The following is a 17,671-nucleotide window of genomic DNA, read 5'->3' as shown; positions in this document are numbered from 1 at the left end:
TCAAAGTAAAATAATTCGGTTATTTTGGACTAGACCGTACAATATATTCTTTGGTTTCATTCAAGTTATTGAAAAATTATACCACGGACACAAAAAATTTAAATATTTGGAAATCATTCTTGTTGATACTTTGAAAGCTAAACTTGGCAGTCGGCACGAATTATTAGTGCTTGTTGTGTAGATGTAATGATATATATGACCAAAAAAAAATGTAATCGTACAACACAATAATGGTTTACTACGACTAGATGGTCTAAACACTACAAAAACAAAAATCTGAAATGGTCGCAAAAAACATGGACGGACAAAACAAATCCGGGAAATTGTTGTGTGACTTGCTAGTGTGGTAGCGATGGCGGGCGGCATACGCGTCAGTAGGGATAATGGCGGTTTTAGTTAATGAGGTGCAGCGTACACCCACACAGCAGGTATCATTCCGTTTTCGTTCTCACCACATTTTAAGCTTCATCCAGATTCACCATCGATCCAATCCTTCGATTAAACAGCACCTCTAGCAACCAAATCATTGAACTATTGGTACACGAACTTATCTTGCCTGTCCGCACGAAGTTGTGGGGTGTACGCCCACCCTTAACCTTCGTCTCTTTTTTCCTCTCACATCATCCAGTCTCTTATTCTTCAAACAAAACAACTTCTTAAATCCATTTTGGTTTGTCCAAACTAAATCTACGGCACTATACAACATATTCCACTTAACACATCAGAAATGGAATGGATACTCGGGCATCTTCCCGATAAACAAAAATTACTAAAATTAATGTTACGAGGACTCGAAAAGTTCCTCGAAGGCTTTATCTACATTGTTTTCGTCCAGGAGTTGTGGACAAGTTATGTCAGGTAACGTTCGACTTCTACTAAGGCTGCCACTCACTTTGGTTTGGGTGGACACCTTTTCTGACGTTCTAATCCTATTAATACTTCTTCTTACTGTTTTTGCTCCACCATCCGCAGGAGGGCTCTTATTCCCGGACAAGAAAGCTTCCATGGTCTTTCTTTTATGAAGCATCTCCTCTTTGCTCATTCCCGCTTCGAACAATTTTGGCACAGCAAGCGTATTACTCGACTTTGACTTTACTGGACCTGGTTTAGGTGCAGGTTTTTCACTGGTAGTTTGATGTCCCATGCAGATCTGATGCCATGAGTCCGATTTGCTTAGAACCTGAGCTTGAGTAGGAGCTCTAGGCGATTCAGGTGATTTTACGTTGATAACTGGAATATGAAACTGACCAGTTAAAACCGACTGTCCTTTTTCGTTAATATGAAGTTTCTCATTAGATTTAGACACGTTGTTAAAGATTGGTGTAGGTTTCGGTTTCTGTTGCTGCATCGGCTTTACCACTCCACAACTCTTGGCCTCTTTTAAAGTATCTTCAAAACTTGACTTAAATTTGAAGCTGCTAGGTGAAATAGTAGGCTTAGGGCAATCGCTAGGTCTAAAACTGGACACATCTCTACTTTGAGTTTCGCTTTTGTATTTGAAACTCTGACTCAAACCCGGACTTCTGCTGATTTCAGGTTGTCTTGGTTTATAACTAAAACTGTTACTGGGTGACCTGGCTGGTGATTTGTTAGGACTGATGCTGTTTTCTTTGCTGTCTTGCTTAGAGACCTTTTGTAAAGAATTGCGCAAGTTAAAGGCAGCTTCCATGTCATGTTGGTCTCTACTCATAGGTGATTTTTGTTTAACAGTTACTGCTTGTTGACTAACAGGTCCTGTCATTACTCTGCTACTTACAGCACTATGTTCATGCAAACTTTCGTTAGATATTTGTCTTTCTGCTCTCGGTGGTTGAACTACCGGTTCGATAGCTTGAACTGGTACCTTTTGTGCAGGTTTAAATACAAATGTAGATGTAAAATCGTCTTGTTTTTTAGGCGAGTCAATTGAACTTTGACGAATTGGCCGAGCAGTTTGAATAGGTGCTTGTCGATAAACTTCATTTTGTTGTGCTTGTCTAGGTTGTTCGTATTGAAATGGCGTATTTTGGGGTACATAAGGAGGAGTTTTTGGTGACTGAATTACAGGTTGTGGTTTGTCATAAACGATTGAATAATTTTGAGGTTGATAATTTTGGTTTGGTGATGGTTGCGTTTGACCTTGTGAGTATCTATTATAATTATGAACAGTACTTGTTTGAGTTTGGGGTTGATCATATCGAATCGTATAATTTACTGGTCTATTTTGTTGAGGATATGATTGAGTTTGTGGTTGGTCATACCGAATAGAATAATTTATAGGAGGTGTCGTTTGTTGAGAATATGTTTGATTCTGAGGTTGATCGTAGCGAATTGAATAGTTTACGGGCTGATCATATCTAATGCTGTAATTTTGAGGGGGAGACAGGGGTACAGAATGGGATGGCGGTTTGACTTGAGGAGTATACTGACTTTCGACTACGCTAGTCTTAATTTGATAAGTCTGAGGCCTCTGATGGGATTCAGCAGCTTTATTGTCTATATCTTGATATTGATCGCTTAATTTTCTAACTGTACTTGACCTATTCTCCACAGCTTTATTCAAATAAGAAGGTTTCCGATCTATTACATTTGCATTTGCCTGATAATTAATCACTGCATTTTTATTACTTTCCCTGCTTGATCTTCGTGGTCTAGGTGGTTCTTTAACTGGCGCAGGCTGTTCAAATCTCGATGCAGCCAGACTCAAAACGCGACTACCACCCGTAGTAGCTGCCCATGGTTTTGAACCTACAGGAGAAGTAACAGTCGACGATTCCACAGAGCTAGATAATGGTTTAGGACTGTACAGGAAAACAGAACCACTTTGATCTTTTATTTCGCTTTTGATAAGTTCGTTATTATCAGGCGAAAATACCAACGAAGTTCTATTTGAAGAGGTCTGAGGAGCTCTTTTTATCGGTTTAAATGCGCTCTGAGGCGCGTGCGAGAACTGGTTAACGGGTAAAGGTTGAGGTACCACCTTATATTGTTTTTCTGGTTCGGTTTTTACTTGTAACGAGCCAGTAATAACGTGAGACTGATTTGGTTTCTTCCAAGACGGTGGAGCGGCTTGGGATTCTTTCTTCTTTTCTTCGAACATTTGCTGTAAGTTTCTAGCGCTCTGCCTACTAATTTTCGGACCGAATTGATTAGGTGTTGACATAGTTATATTGTCATCTGCCGATTTCCAAAAACTTTTCGCGTCATTGCTCGAACTCTTTTCAAACGTGTTTTTGATATTTCCGAATTTACTGCCCCAAACTGATGAATTTTTCGCCCAGGGAGATCCTTTGTTTGAATTGTTATCGTTATGTTTGTTAATAAAAGCAATGAACTTCTTGTCCGATTCTGTTTTAGGCTGGAAAGTTGGAACAATTTTCTTTGTGTGAGGGTTTCCAACACCAACAGGACCTCTAAGAGCATAGCAACTATCTCTCCTTTTGTTGTTTTCATCTTCGTTTTCCGAGTCAGTATCATCATCTTCGTAGAAGTTTAGTGGTTTAGGAATATCAATTGTGTTTGCTCGCTTCATTTTTATCTTCTTCTGAGTATCAAATCTACTACATTTTTCTTCGTGTTTCTGAGACGGTTTAATATAAGTATTTTCTACGGGTCTCTGAGATGGTTCAGAGTAAATAGGATTGCTTTTTAATGGAGCATTTTCTAACGGGGTCGCACTTTTAACTGTACCACTATCAACTTCTTCCTCCTCCTCTTCTTCTTCTACTTCTTCTTCTACTTCCTCGTATTCCGAACCAGATTCTTCTTCTTTTTCTTCTTGTTTTAGTGCTGCTATCTTACTAGCTGCCGCCTGCTGCGCAGCTTTACAAGCAGACTTAATGCTAACGTTTGAATCTTCGGAGATAGTCCTTTCCATTTTAGCTTGAGGAGATTGTTGTACGATAGAAGAATGATTCTCAGGCGTTTTTTGTGGTATGACAGAGGAGTCTTTGTCCTTTTCTTCAGCAAAAAAGCCTTCGAAATGTTCAGTAGGGGTTTGTACGGAAGAAGTAGTACTGTTAGAGGAGCTGAAAGGCCTTGCAGTGGCGTTCTTAACTTTGGCCTGATGGATACTGCGATATGAGGAGCTGGCAGAGCTTGTAGGTACGCTACTTTCACTATTCTGCTTGCTTAGTGTCACTTTAGAATTACTAGCGCTCGGTCCAAGGTCATTTAACGAAATTTGCTCGATGAGCCTTCGAGCATCAGCCAGTTCCTCCTTAGACACCCCGACAGTATGTCTCGTTTGTTTATTCTTTCGTTTTTGGAATCGTCCACTACTGCTTCCCGACGTGGAAGCTCTTCGATCGCTACCGTTCAGTCCCGCCTGCAGCTTACTGACCAACTGCAGCAAGCTGCTACGTCTCTCAGCCGAAATATCGGTTTGGTCGCTCTTTAACGACACGCTGAGCTTCTCCAGAGCGGCTTGAACTTCGTTTATTAAGTTCGATCTCTGGTCTTCGCCAGATTCGGTGCCGGAATCGGGAGTAATGTCGCTTTCGGGAGCGTCTAAAAGGCCCTTGAGCAAGGGCAGCAGCTGAGACTCACCCTCGATTTGTCCGGCGGTGGGGGTGGTAGGTGTAGCGGGTTCCTCGCCTTTCGTTGCCTGGTCTACCAGGGCCGTGCAGGCTGGAAAAGAAACAATGAGCTGTTAGGGTTAGATGATGTCAGTTAAACTTGACTTGAAGGTTGAAAAATCCTTATGATGTTTAATATGGTTAATATCTTATATTAAATATAGTAAAGATACAGCATAGGTACCTGGTTTAAAACATCCGCAGGAAGAGATACATAAAAGATCATAGCTGTGTTCATTACATCAAAAATTCCAATGATATTGTAGTGACATGCTGTATCTTTTGCTATATTTAATTTAAGGCTAAATTAGAATGAATTATTTCTGTTAAATTTTGTCGCTTGGGTTATTCCAAAGAATTTGACAATAGGATAAGAGAAGTAGGTATCTTAATAAATATATTGAGAATATTTTAAAGTTCGAAGTTTTAAATTTTATTAAAATAAACATTAAAACGCCTGTCAGTCATTACTTAAACAAATGTATTATAATAATAAAATGTATAATAGTGTTTTCACAGTAATATAATTGTTTAAATAAATTATAAACATGGTAACACTAATGTATATTAAAAAAAATGTAAATCAATAATTGTTACATTGACTCAGTTACTTCGTTATCTATTAATATGTAAAAATATCTAGAAATTTAGCTCGGCAGCTATTATACAGTGTATATTATAAGGATTAATGCCATCAAAAGCTAAGTAAATATTTTTAGCGCTTCAGGGAGCGTACAGGTACATCTATAGCATTACTCACATACTTTTTGGATATTTTTTAGTTCATATAATTATTATTTTCTGAAAAATTGAAGCCAGGACAAACGTCTATGGATTGTGTGCACTAGACTGGAAAATTGTGCAATAATTTTAAAATTTAGTATATTTGTATTGAGACGTAATGTTATATTATCAGGAATATTCCTTTTATTATTATAAATAAAAATTTACCTTCTTGCTCCGCCATGATTTGGCGTAATCTAGCTCTGATAAGTCTTCGCTCTTCGTAGTCAGTGCTTTGTTCCAACTAAGAAAATACAAAACTTTGTTTATAAAATCATATTTTCTGCCAACTTAAATACGAATTATATTTTTATTAAACATTATGTATATGTGAAAATATATCAAAGATTGTTTTGAAAAACTGGAAAATAAAATTTTACCAATAATCTTAAGGTTTGCTCGTCCCAAACAGTTTCAAGTTCCTTTTCTGTTACCGGTCTCTGGAAAACTCTGGTTGTAGTTCTTGGTTTGCCCCTTCCTGCAATGAAATGATAATAATATGTTAAGCATATTGGGAAAGTATAAGCATTTGTTTTGTATGTAAATGAAAAGAGTGACTCGGCTAGAAAAGTTTCATCATTTACATATTTTTCTTTTATTACAGGAAATTGTATAGGTATATCGCCATAAACAATAAAACAACTGAAATTTTATTTGAGAAGCTAGGTATGGTTTAAATTGGATTTTAACAGAATTGTATTTTGCAAGAAATAATTGTTTTTATTTTTTAGTTTACTGTTTCATTGATAAAATTAAATATCCAGAACTTTCCAGAAACTATGTTCCTTTACTAAACGGTTGTGATATGAGCTACCGCTACTGAATCGAGTTTAAAGTACGATGCATTTTTATATAAATCGGCCTTGCATGTATATTGCTTTCGTTCAAATGCGTAGGTACTCTGAAAATAACCACTTCTCAACCATTAATTTCATCTCGCTCGTCTTTCCGCCTCCTGTTTGTCTCGCCCACCGCGATCTATCCATCCCTCGGCCTTTTTCAGCCAGAGACAGTAGGAATGTTCAATGTCTAAATATATCGATATAGATAAAAATATATAGCCGATCCTATAGACGTAAGTAAAAATAAAACGAAGTAATCAGACTATATTTGTCAAATCCCCAGCATGACGAACAAAATAAAAGCAATTAAACCAAATGGGTTGCTCTTATCGTCAATTACGACTATTGGGAGTACAACAGCAATTGAAGGGGTGGCTGCAATAACCAGGTAGGTCCACTTTTTTTCGAAAATGCGATTTTTAATGAATTACACTTTAAAAAAGTTGGCCGATCGTTTCCTGCAACAATCAGTTCTCTCAATATAACTGTACATAAATGGCGACGTTAGTTGTAGCTGCCTTGCTCTGGGTTTGCAGCAAGAACCGAGCAGCTCTTTTTCGATTTCCCACACTCCATTTATTAAAATGGAACTGCCTGGTTTTAGCAGCCACCACTTCAATTGTTTATTTGAATTTTCTTTATTATTTTCTTAATTTTTTTCTTTAATAATTTTTTGTTTTATAGAATTTACATATTTGAAATTGTGGGGTTTATAACAATGAACAATAGGATTGCACTGACCAAGAATCTCTTAATTCTGAACTAAGTAATATTAAAACGGATTTGCTTCAAAATAGTTACTCAGACTAGATTAAGTAAATACAACTGCAATACTAGCCAGAGTAAGATGCTCTCCCCTTCTCTCTCTCTTGACGATTCCATTTTTGAAAGGAACTTCATAAAAGATTAGGCGAATAGCCAAAAGTATAAAATTAAAATTATTTTTAAGTGTGAGACAACTCTAAGAAGTGTCTTTGAGCAATGAAGTTCTTGAACAATGAGTATACGTACAAAGATAGCTTGTGAGTGCGGTGAGTTGCATGAGTAGAGAGACTCTTACTGATAGACTGAGAGATTTTTAACATACGCAAGGAGGGAAAACAATGAAGCCATAAACAATAAATGTATTGCATTGTCCACAAGGAACCTTACTGGAAAAATAATTTAAAGAAGCCGTATATCTAGCAATAATAATATCTTTAGCCCCCCGTCCAACTATAAAAATTTCCACAATAGGCAACCACTTAAAACACGTACCAATTGTAAATTGTATAGGAGGGAGAAAGTTAATCACTGGCCGCCTTATAAATCTATTGTCTCCCCCTTTCTTTGTTGTTTATCTCATCATACAGTCTCAGGGTCTTGATAAAAGCCAGTATCTGAGACAGTTTTACATTGTATTTGGAAAACAGAACGGTTCTGGTCCAGTTAGTGTGTTAGTGCTCGCTCCTTTTCTAGCAAAATTGATTGCTTTTTCATTAACTAACTTCTATCATTTGATGGGCTGGCGCCCAGAGTAGGATAACTTGATTTTCTTTGCCTAATTTCTTTAGCTTTTCTAGGAATTTTTTGAGGAACTTCGAACTGATGGTTACTGAGTTATCATTTCTCTCTCTTTTTATCGTTTTACTTATCATTTCTAACAATAATAAAATCTTTAGCAATCCTAGTATGGAAATTTCAACAATATGGCAACCACTCATAAAACGCTCCAATGCAGGTGTTCTTATTAGTTTAGTTCACACTTGATAACGGTCAATGATACTTCTGACCGAAACGTTAGTAACAATGAAAATATTTTAGTATAAATAACTTTTTTTTTAATAAATTCTTCTACTTTCAATAGGATTGCAATGACAGATGAAGAATGAAGTTTGAAATGGACCATCTGGCTAACGAGGTTTAATGAGTAGTCTAATAACCGTATCAAAACCTAAAAATAACGATGATAGAAATATCGATATTTTTAAAATCGATACTTCTGTACATTCCTACTGTATTGTTTATTTTGACCGGGCCATGCGTAGCGCGCAAACGAAAACCACATTGCTAGGCGCGCTCCGTATCGGCCGTATCCAAAATAGGCGACTCGTCTCCGCGAATAAGTCGAACATGCGCCCAAGCGTCCGTAGTGGAATCGGCCTTGTCCTTCGTTCGAAAAAAAAACTATACCTATTATCGGCGTGGGCAGGGTTAGAACATGGATTTGTTTGACGCAAAACTGGACACTTGCTTTAAAAAATACTCGCGATTGAAGGCCTTTTCTCTCTGATGTTTTCTCTGAAGACACGATACTTCCAATAGTTTCTTTTTCAGTTTTTTAGAAAACGGTGTACCCTAAATCAGTTACAGAACTAGAAAACGAGATATTTCGAAAGAATCCTGATTAATTCTTCTTGATCGCGCATTTGGACAGACGAAATTGTGATGTGCCTCTTACGGATTTTTTTAACAATAAAAATGGTTACAATGCAGTGTGTGGTCAAAAAACCCTAGAACGGTGCAGAGAGTCACCGCGTCAGAGTCAGCTGAAATAGTTTATAAATGAACATTGACCAGTATTGACGAAAGACCTGATAAGAAAATACAGGAAAACTGTGGTGGAAATATTAGTTTAGATTCTTCGAGGTGGTTATCGGAGCCACTGCGACCTTTTCAGATCAATTGTGGTCAGATTACATTCTCCAATCCTATCCTTTCCAAAAAGGCTAGCAACTTGGAGTCTGAACCCTCCATATAGCTCTTCGTCAATGGCCTATCATTGCCTGTTACAGAGAACCGCACATTTGCCAGGCTGTCGCACCGACATAAAATGTGTTCTGTCATTTCTCTTTCAAATTGACAGAACCTGCAATTGACTTTGTCCGCCAATCTCGTTGGCTAGATGCCTATTCAGCTTACTGCCCTGTTAGTAAACCCACTAAAGCTTTGGCTCTCTTTCTGTCTTTGCTTACCCTTTTAGGCATTTAAAGCTTATGGTATTACAGACGCAGCCTGTGTAGATTCAGTCAATCACAAGAAGACATTCTATCACTATGTATGTCAGTGTGAGTGCCTTTTGCATTGTACGATAAGTAACTGGTGAAGAGCTATATGGATGGTTCAGTTTCCCAGTTATTGGAGTTTGTGAAAATGTTACGGCAGGATAATGTAATTTGGAGACCTGGTGATCACGATAGGTATGAAAACATCGCAGTGGAATAGCGAAAATCCACCTCATAACATCTAATAAAATCCAATCAACATGAGAGATCTTCCTGATAAGTTGTAACAAGCACTCATTAAAAATTGAAGACATTGTTGCCCACTAAAAAGATTGCAGACACTAGAGCAGTTAGTAAATCTAGAAAGTTGACTTCCTGATACAAATTGGTTAAACGAAATAATGGTCGAAATAAAACAGATGACTATACATTAAAACTTTTTAAAGAAAAAAAAACCTTTTCAACAACTGATAATAATGAAATTAAATTTATTAAAAAAAATATCTTCTAAGAAAAAAAAATAAAGATATTAATACAAAATGATGTAAAAAGGATTAAAGACACAAAATAAAAATTAGTACTAGCCTAAAGATACAAGAAAACTGTGTTAGTTTAGATGACCAAAGAACAAAAAGAGTATCTAATTATATCAAGAACTGTTGATGGAAATAGGTTTCTAATTGTATCATATTATAAATATCCTGCTTAAATACGCGCACTTGTCTCTTAACAATGAATTTCTTTGTGTTAACCTATAATAAAACGACATCATTTAGTAAATAAAAAATCTTATAAATGGTTTCTTCGAAATTCACCTCTGGATAGGATCTATTGTTTTACTACTGATGTTGTTTATTTATAATTGATTTATTGGTAATTTATTTTATTTTTTTTACAATTTAGAAAAGTGTCTTACAATAAACCTTAGAGCAGTCACAATACTAATAATTCAGGAATGAAATATTGTTAACGACTTTGCAGACAATCACATTTAAAATGAATATATTTTATAGTATGTCGACATTGTAAACAATGGAAACATATTTATACAAAACATAAGATCCCCTCGCATCATTTGACAATTTTGGAAGAAACCTTTATATCACCTTTTTGGGTAAAGTAGGTATATCTAAAAATTAATTCATTTATTTTTTGTTTACTGGTACATTTTTAGCAAAGTAAATCATCACTAGCAATTAATTAGGTACTGGATTTCTCTAATATTTTTCATTTATATAACCCACTTTATTTAGCTTGGAACGAATGGCTGTGGAAAGTAACGATGTATGTAAATTTAGGATCTAAAAATAACAAAACATTGTCCTGTTATTATATTTTCTAAATATATTGCGTTATTGTGAGATAATTTGGAAAAGACCGCATTCTTGATAATAATATATATATCATATTTTTATTTAAAATTATTGTTGAAAGAAGTAGTATACGACCCCAAATAAGGTGCACAAAGTTTCTTCGAAAACGGAATTACATTTTTTGAATACTATCTGTGAGATATATGGAATGTTGTCTGGAAATTAGACAAGTGAGAGGAATGTTTGGAAAACGCAGAACATCTAATTTGGCTGGCGATGGGGGCCGATCTAAATTCCGAACGGTTAAATCACTAGATACAAAAATAATGTACTCTCTGAACTCTGCGGACTGTATAAACAAGCTCAATATACTATTATTTTAATATTCCTCTTATATATACAGTAAGTCTATATTTAACGAATGTAAGAACGGATGGATCAAAGAATGACATAAATTAAACAGTTGATACTTCGGGAGATAATCTCATCTAAAAGAAAACATGAGAATTAAAATATTCTGATCTGTTTGATATAAAATGATATTAACAGAAATAATGTTAATATAAATAATTAAAAAACAGTGTGCGTACTATGTACGCATATTTGAAGTGAAACTTCTTCCTAACAGATATTAAATTGAAGAATTTGTAGGACATGTTTGACGGAATACAACCTACTATATACATATACTGCCATTACTCCCTGACGAGTATTTGACACGCATCAGAAGATGGTCACGCAAGGCATTTTCTTTCATGATCTTTTCTGTGACTGAAAAGCCCGATACGTGATGTTATCTGCCTACCGCACTCGGGACATTCATCAAAAATCTCATTGCTTTGTTGTCTCTTTACTTTTTGGTTGTCGCTGTTAACTGAGTTTATAATTCTTCTCCATTGCGTTCTATTGCGAGCTGCTTCTTCCCACTCATTCTGCATGTTAATCCCGTTTAAGTTTTTGTGGAAAATATCCTTGTACCTTTTGAGTTATCCACCCGGCCTCGTCTTACCCTCTACAAGCTCACCGTAAAGCAGAGATTTTGGTATGCGGTTTTCTTGTATTCTGCCCAAGTAGCATTTTCACGACTTGCGACCACATGTTTACTAAACACAACGTTGGATTAGTTACAAAAAATAGTTAGCTCCGTACCTTGGGTATTAAAATAAATGTAAACGTTGTTGTAACGTTGTGCCGACGTTGAACTAGTACTACAACAAAGTAAAAGCTTCTGCGACGTCGAATAAACGTTGTCTTGTAACCTTTTTTGCTTAAGGTGATTCGGACAACGTAGTTACAATGTTGGGCAATAAAGAGTTTTCCGACGTCACTTTCAGGACCTATTCCAACGTTGCGCAAACGTCGTCTGTTTTACTAATTCTAACGTTGTTTAGATTTCCTTATTCTTACGTTGGTAGGACGTCGAGCCACTACCTTTTTGCAACTGTATTGAACCCATATACATATTAAATCATTGAACCATAACCTTAATCTTAAATTTTTACTTCATTGGACAGTTCAGTGCTGTTTTTGTTTTTATAAAAAACTTAATTAAAATGGGACGTAAGAAAGGTACATATAAAACTAAATTTAAATATACATCGACATATTACCGATACTTTATCCACTCCCTCGTTTATTTAGAATATAGAGGGCGGCACAAGCTAGACTCTAGGATTACTAAATTAGGCAATCTTGCGACTAGTATACTACCTGTTAAGGCTGAACTGCGACTTTATTAGTCCAGGTATGCGACTAATCCTGGACTACTCGAACTACTCCATCTTAATCTCCAAAACAACAAAGTGAAAGCCGCCATGTTGTTGAATAAGAAAATGTTTCGTTCCTAACATAGCAATTCCTGATTTTTGAACACATTAACTTGAAAAATTTGACAAAAAATGATTCTCCAAACTAGTGCAGACTAGGGTTGGCACGAGGTTGTGCCGACGTTGCGCCCCGACGTTTGGTCGCGTGACACAACGTTGTCCCGACGTCCAAATGCTGCTTGGGTGCATACGTGACCAGCCCATCTTAAGCGGGACTTTGTAATCATGACTTCAATACTCTCAAGGACCGATATGTTTGAAACATGATGGAACCATTTGATTCTTAAGAGTTGTCTAAAGTGTCTCTGTTGCAACTTGTTTAATGCGTTCATATGTCGGCGGTACGACATCCAGGTTTCGCTTCCATATAACATGGTGAGGACTATTATTGCTCGGTACACTGCAAGTTTCGTTTTTGTGCTCAAATCATGATTGTAGAAAACGTTGTTTTTAATTTGCTCTTGAATGCTCTTGAGGTGCTGCTGATCCTGTGCTAAATTTCAGAGTCGATATTGGCCTTTTCCGAAAGCAAACTGCCGAGGTATTTGAATTCCGCTACATATTGACAGCCGAAGCTATGTTCAGATTTTATCAATCTGAAGAAGAAATGATAGAACCCATTTTATGTCAGTACGAGCGACACCCTGGCAAATGTGCGGTTCTTTGTATTCAGAGGATCCAGTCTCCAAATTCTTAAATTTTATGAAAAGGATACGACTGGAGAATGGTGACCTAGAGATCAAAAGAGGAACACAATAGATCTGAAAACGTCTTAGTGGAACAGGCCTATAGTCACCTAAAAAGCTAATCTAATTTGACATAAAAACGTCCTGTCAGAATGACAAAGAATTGTTTTAGTATACTGCGGTTAAAATACATGTTCCCATATATCACAGAACCATAAATCACAGTGACAGAAGTCTAAATCTGCGGAAACGACCTTCTCTTTTTGTGTCAGACGGAAAAAATTGACCAGCGCATAACTTATAAATAGAGCGTCACATGTGGACATGCGTTCCCTCATCACGATATCTCCGTTGTTGGTTTGGAAAACACACACACACACAATCGAACAAAAGAAAGTACGTAGTTTGGTAGCGAAATCGACTTGTGACAGGCAACGTGCACAACGTCTAAATTTACGTTCGCGTCGCCTAAAATAGATGGCAACGGTCTTTATACGTAGATCGGGAGCGCGAAAAACCCATCGGCTCAACTATTTCCGCATTTTCTGATTTCGCTCTAGTAATTTTATTTGTTCTTTGGTCAAAATAAATCGAGATGATTGATTTAAAGGCTTTAGACCATAAGTACTTACATCGATATAATGACAGACTGCTTGTAACGAAAATAAACTATGTTTTGATGATGATTTGATATAAAAACATGTTTTGGGGGATGGAATATCGAATAGAATTGAATATTTTTAGAATCGAGAGAAAGATTATATTCTTAGAGGTGGCTATTGGCCTGATCTACTGCGACCTTTTCAGATCTACTGTGATTCTCTTCTGATCCTTAGGGTACTACATTTTCCAGTCCAATCCTTTTCACAAAGTCTAGCAACTTGGAGACTGAACCCTTCATGTAGTTCTCTGGCAATGGCCTATCATTGCCTATTACAGAGAACTGTACATTTTCCAAATAAAATCTTTCTGTCTAGATTGACAGAACCTGCACATGGCTTTGTGCATCAATCCCATTAGCTTTGGATACTTATTCAGCTTCCAATCCCTTTTAGTAAACCCACTACAGCTTTGACTGTGTTTGCTTCTCAGGTCTGCTGTAAATTTTGGCGAATGCTCTACTATGAACTTTTTTGCCTGTGACTGCCCTGGTACAATTTTAAATACCATCAAAACAAAACTTATTGCGTTTTAGCGATAACTATGTATTTTTATTTATTTACCGATTTATTTTTAAAAATCACTCATGTTAGTTCAACGTTATTTCGTGAATTGCGTTTTCTTTATGTTTATGTCTTAGTTCTTTGTTTAGTTATTGTTCTTTGTATATATATTTTTTCTTTTTATTTTTGACTTTGTTGAGTATCTTTAAAGAACAATGGTGTCTTTGTACTTTCTATCTTTGTTTGCTTTTAGGTAACACTATTTTTTATTTATTATATTTTTATTTAGTCTTTACGCTAATTTTATTTTCTTATAGATATTTTTTGTTTTTTTTTAATATTCTTTAGTGTTTTTTTTTCAAAATCTAGTATCACTCTAATATAATTAGTGACTTAGTATGGCTTTGTTATGTGCACTATACCGGGTGCGTCTCAAAAATGGCTCACCCCTATAACTTTTTTATTTGTACAGGGTGTCCCAGAAATAAGTGCAAATATTTTAAGGGGTGGTGAATCTCGATTAAAGAAACATATTTTCTCTTTATCGTTTTTTTAACTAAAAACTAAAAAAAAATCCAAAAAAATTTTCAAAAAATTTCGAATTTTCAAATTTTTTTTTCGCGAAAAAAACCTCATAGGCGTGTTTCTGTGGTTGAATTATACTACCAGTTAAAATATTTGCACTTATTTCTGGGACACCCTGTATATATATTAACTTTTTTCAGATAAAAAATCGAGATTTGGTTATGTTGTAAATTAGGATTGATTGACGTATTACAATTGTTTTCTGTCACTTCTTGTTTCACCGGAAATAACTACAACTTTTTATTTTTAAATATCACCCTCGGTATTTTTTACTTTATTCGATAGAAAATGACACACTGAATAGAGTGACAGTGTATGTTAACTTTTGAAATTTTTCTAAAGGGAAATTAAAATAACTTTGGTTGCACATCATAATACGACCACCAGCAAACTCCATAAGACTACGCATGGTGTCATTGATAACGTGCAACGAAAGTTGTTCCAATTTCCCTATATATGGTTTATTTGAAATTGTAACATGCGGTTTATAACGACAAGTTGACTCGAAATGCCAAGTGTGTGGGTACTAAATTATTCGCAAAAAATGCTTTTTCCAAATACGCTAATGAGCCATCCTTGTTTCTTCCATTAAAAAAATGATATATGTATGTTAAAAAAAAGTCTTGGACACCTTTTAACCGGCCAGAATAAGACACAAAAAACATTATGATCAAATCTATTTTTCCAAAGCTCCTTGATTAAAAGTTAGTGTTTTTAACACAGCCATGGCACTCTAGATTGACATTTAAAATACCATTTTTTTAAAGCAAAAATGTCAAAAGGTGACATATGATTTTACGTCATTCTATTCAGAGTGTCATTTTCTATCGAACAAAGTAAAAATATACCGAAGGTGCCATTAAAAAATCAAAAGTTGTAGTCATTTCCGGTGAAACGGGAAGTGACCAAAAACAATTGAATACGTCAATATAATTTATGTCATATACCAACATACCAAATTTCCTTTTATTATCTGAAAAAATAAAAAAGTTATAGGATGAGCCATTTTTGAGACGCACCCGTTAGATCACAATAAAATCTAAAGTAAATACAATTTTAGTAATCTTATTTTTACTTGATTCAGGTCCTTTATTGGGGCTTATGTGCGCTTTATTATTAGATATTAAAATTTGATATATCAGAATGAGATAAATTTCAAAAAATATATTCAAGAATAAAATATATTTGATTTATTTTATTTTTAATTTGTAGTATAATAAAAATTAATTTGAATAAATAAATAATTCTAATAAAATAATAATTTTAATAAATAAATAATTCACATTTTTTTAATTTTTATTTTTATAAAAACTAATATTGTGCTCGTCATAAAATTACACAATTCCAAAATTATGTATTTTAAGTATGAAGATTCGGTATTTTTTATTTTGGAAAGATTTCAAATACCACTGTTATTGAAAATATTCAAATGAGTCTCTGGACACCAGATATATTATTTTTAAATTCGTTTTTAAAATATCACTTATTAAATATAATATTTATTATATTTATTTAGCTGTGATATATACTAAAGGGATGTACTAAACCAACACTATCCAACCTGATCAAATAAGTCCAACCATATGCAAACGAATGTAACAAAAATTTATCAGTAATGGTTCGAATGTTTATAAAAGCTTTCATTAAATCGTTTTCTATAAACCATCGCAAAGTTATTGTTTATTTTTCTTTTTTTCATGATCCTGGCTTCTATCCAGAAATAAAATTTACAAAAATCCACATGTACATAGACCAGAAACATCGTGTGTGTGACCATATATGTTAAGGCAATTTTATTTTTAAAACTTTAAAAATCATTTGAACATATTTTTTAACTATTTGCATACCTGTATTGTCCCATTAAATGATTTTAAAAAGTCAAAGAAGCCATAGATTGGAAGCAGCATTTTCGAAATCGGGTAAAACTTGAAATACATTTTGGTTAGTTGTCGAGATTAAACAATAATAAACAAACACTCTACACTAGATAATGTTAATCTAATCATTAAACTTTATCGGCATTGCAAAAAAGTAAGTATTTATAGCCAAACAAAGATGTGGGGGAGTTTGGACAGTATGTTTAAACAAAAAGGGTTTTAAATAGATTATTTCTGGTCAATGTATTGTCGGTATTTCTATTTAAGTTATTCCTACAGAGCTTATAAAGATGTGTGGTATGTAATTCCAAAGAAAATAACGTTTCAATTTGGAAAATAGAGAACTCTGGATTTGTTAATTACTGTATTGAAAATTCTTATTCTAAAAAGTATTTTGTATTATCAAATCATACATCTGTTTCAGGGCATATTAGTAAACCTATATATGTTCTCAAAATTAGATTAGAATAGATTAAATTTGTGGGATATTTATCGGCCAGTGTCACTTCGACCTTTTCAGATCTATTGTGGTCCTCTTCTGACCTCTAGATTCAATCATTCTTCAATCCTATCCTTTTGAAAAAAAGTCAAACAACTTGGAGACTCTTCATATAGTTTTGTATCAATGGCCTATTATTGCCCAATACCGCGCATTTGCCAAACTGTCTGGTCACTGACATAGAATATGTTCTGTAATTTCTTCTTCAGATTAACAACATTTTCACGTGGTTTCATCTGTCAATTCCGTCAGCTTTAGACACGCCACAAGTTTACAATGTCCCTGTTGGTAGACCCATTACAGCTTTGACAGCTTTGACAGTTTTTCTGTCTTTTCTTATCAGGTCTGCCTTAAATTCTGACAAATGTTCTACTATGAGGTTTGTTGCGTGTCTCTGCCCTGGTGAATTTTTCCACGATTCTAGTGATTTTATGTCCTAACCTAGTGATCTTGCTTAATGACCTTATTAAGTTCAGACTCTACTCGGGCTATACCATCTAGTTACGATGCATATTTTCTCCAAATCTACAAATCTACTGAGATAACTATTGAAAAGT

The 17,671-nt window shown here is 35.0% G+C and overlaps 1 protein-coding gene across 1 annotated transcript in view; it reads right to left on the bottom strand.

Moving 5' to 3' along the window:
- The window catches only part of LOC115883026 (serine-rich adhesin for platelets-like), a 58,617-nt gene that overhangs the window by 4,973 nt on the left and 35,973 nt on the right, over positions 1-17,671 (bottom strand). The window contains exons 16-18 of the mRNA XM_030901298.1: positions 5,720-5,817; positions 5,508-5,583; positions 453-4,608 (exon numbers count right to left, since the gene is read on the bottom strand). Of these exons, the coding sequence (XP_030757158.1) occupies positions 782-4,608; positions 5,508-5,583; positions 5,720-5,817 (4,001 nt within the window). The 3' untranslated portion in view covers positions 453-781. The remainder of the gene's footprint in view (positions 1-452; positions 4,609-5,507; positions 5,584-5,719; positions 5,818-17,671) is intronic.

This window comes from Sitophilus oryzae, unplaced genomic scaffold (genome assembly GCF_002938485.1).
Source record: "Sitophilus oryzae breed Bouriz unplaced genomic scaffold, Soryzae_2.0 scaffold_1802_pilon_pilon, whole genome shotgun sequence".
NCBI lineage: Eukaryota > Metazoa > Arthropoda > Insecta > Coleoptera > Curculionidae > Sitophilus > Sitophilus oryzae.
This window is presented reverse-complemented; position numbering and strand designations above follow the sequence as displayed.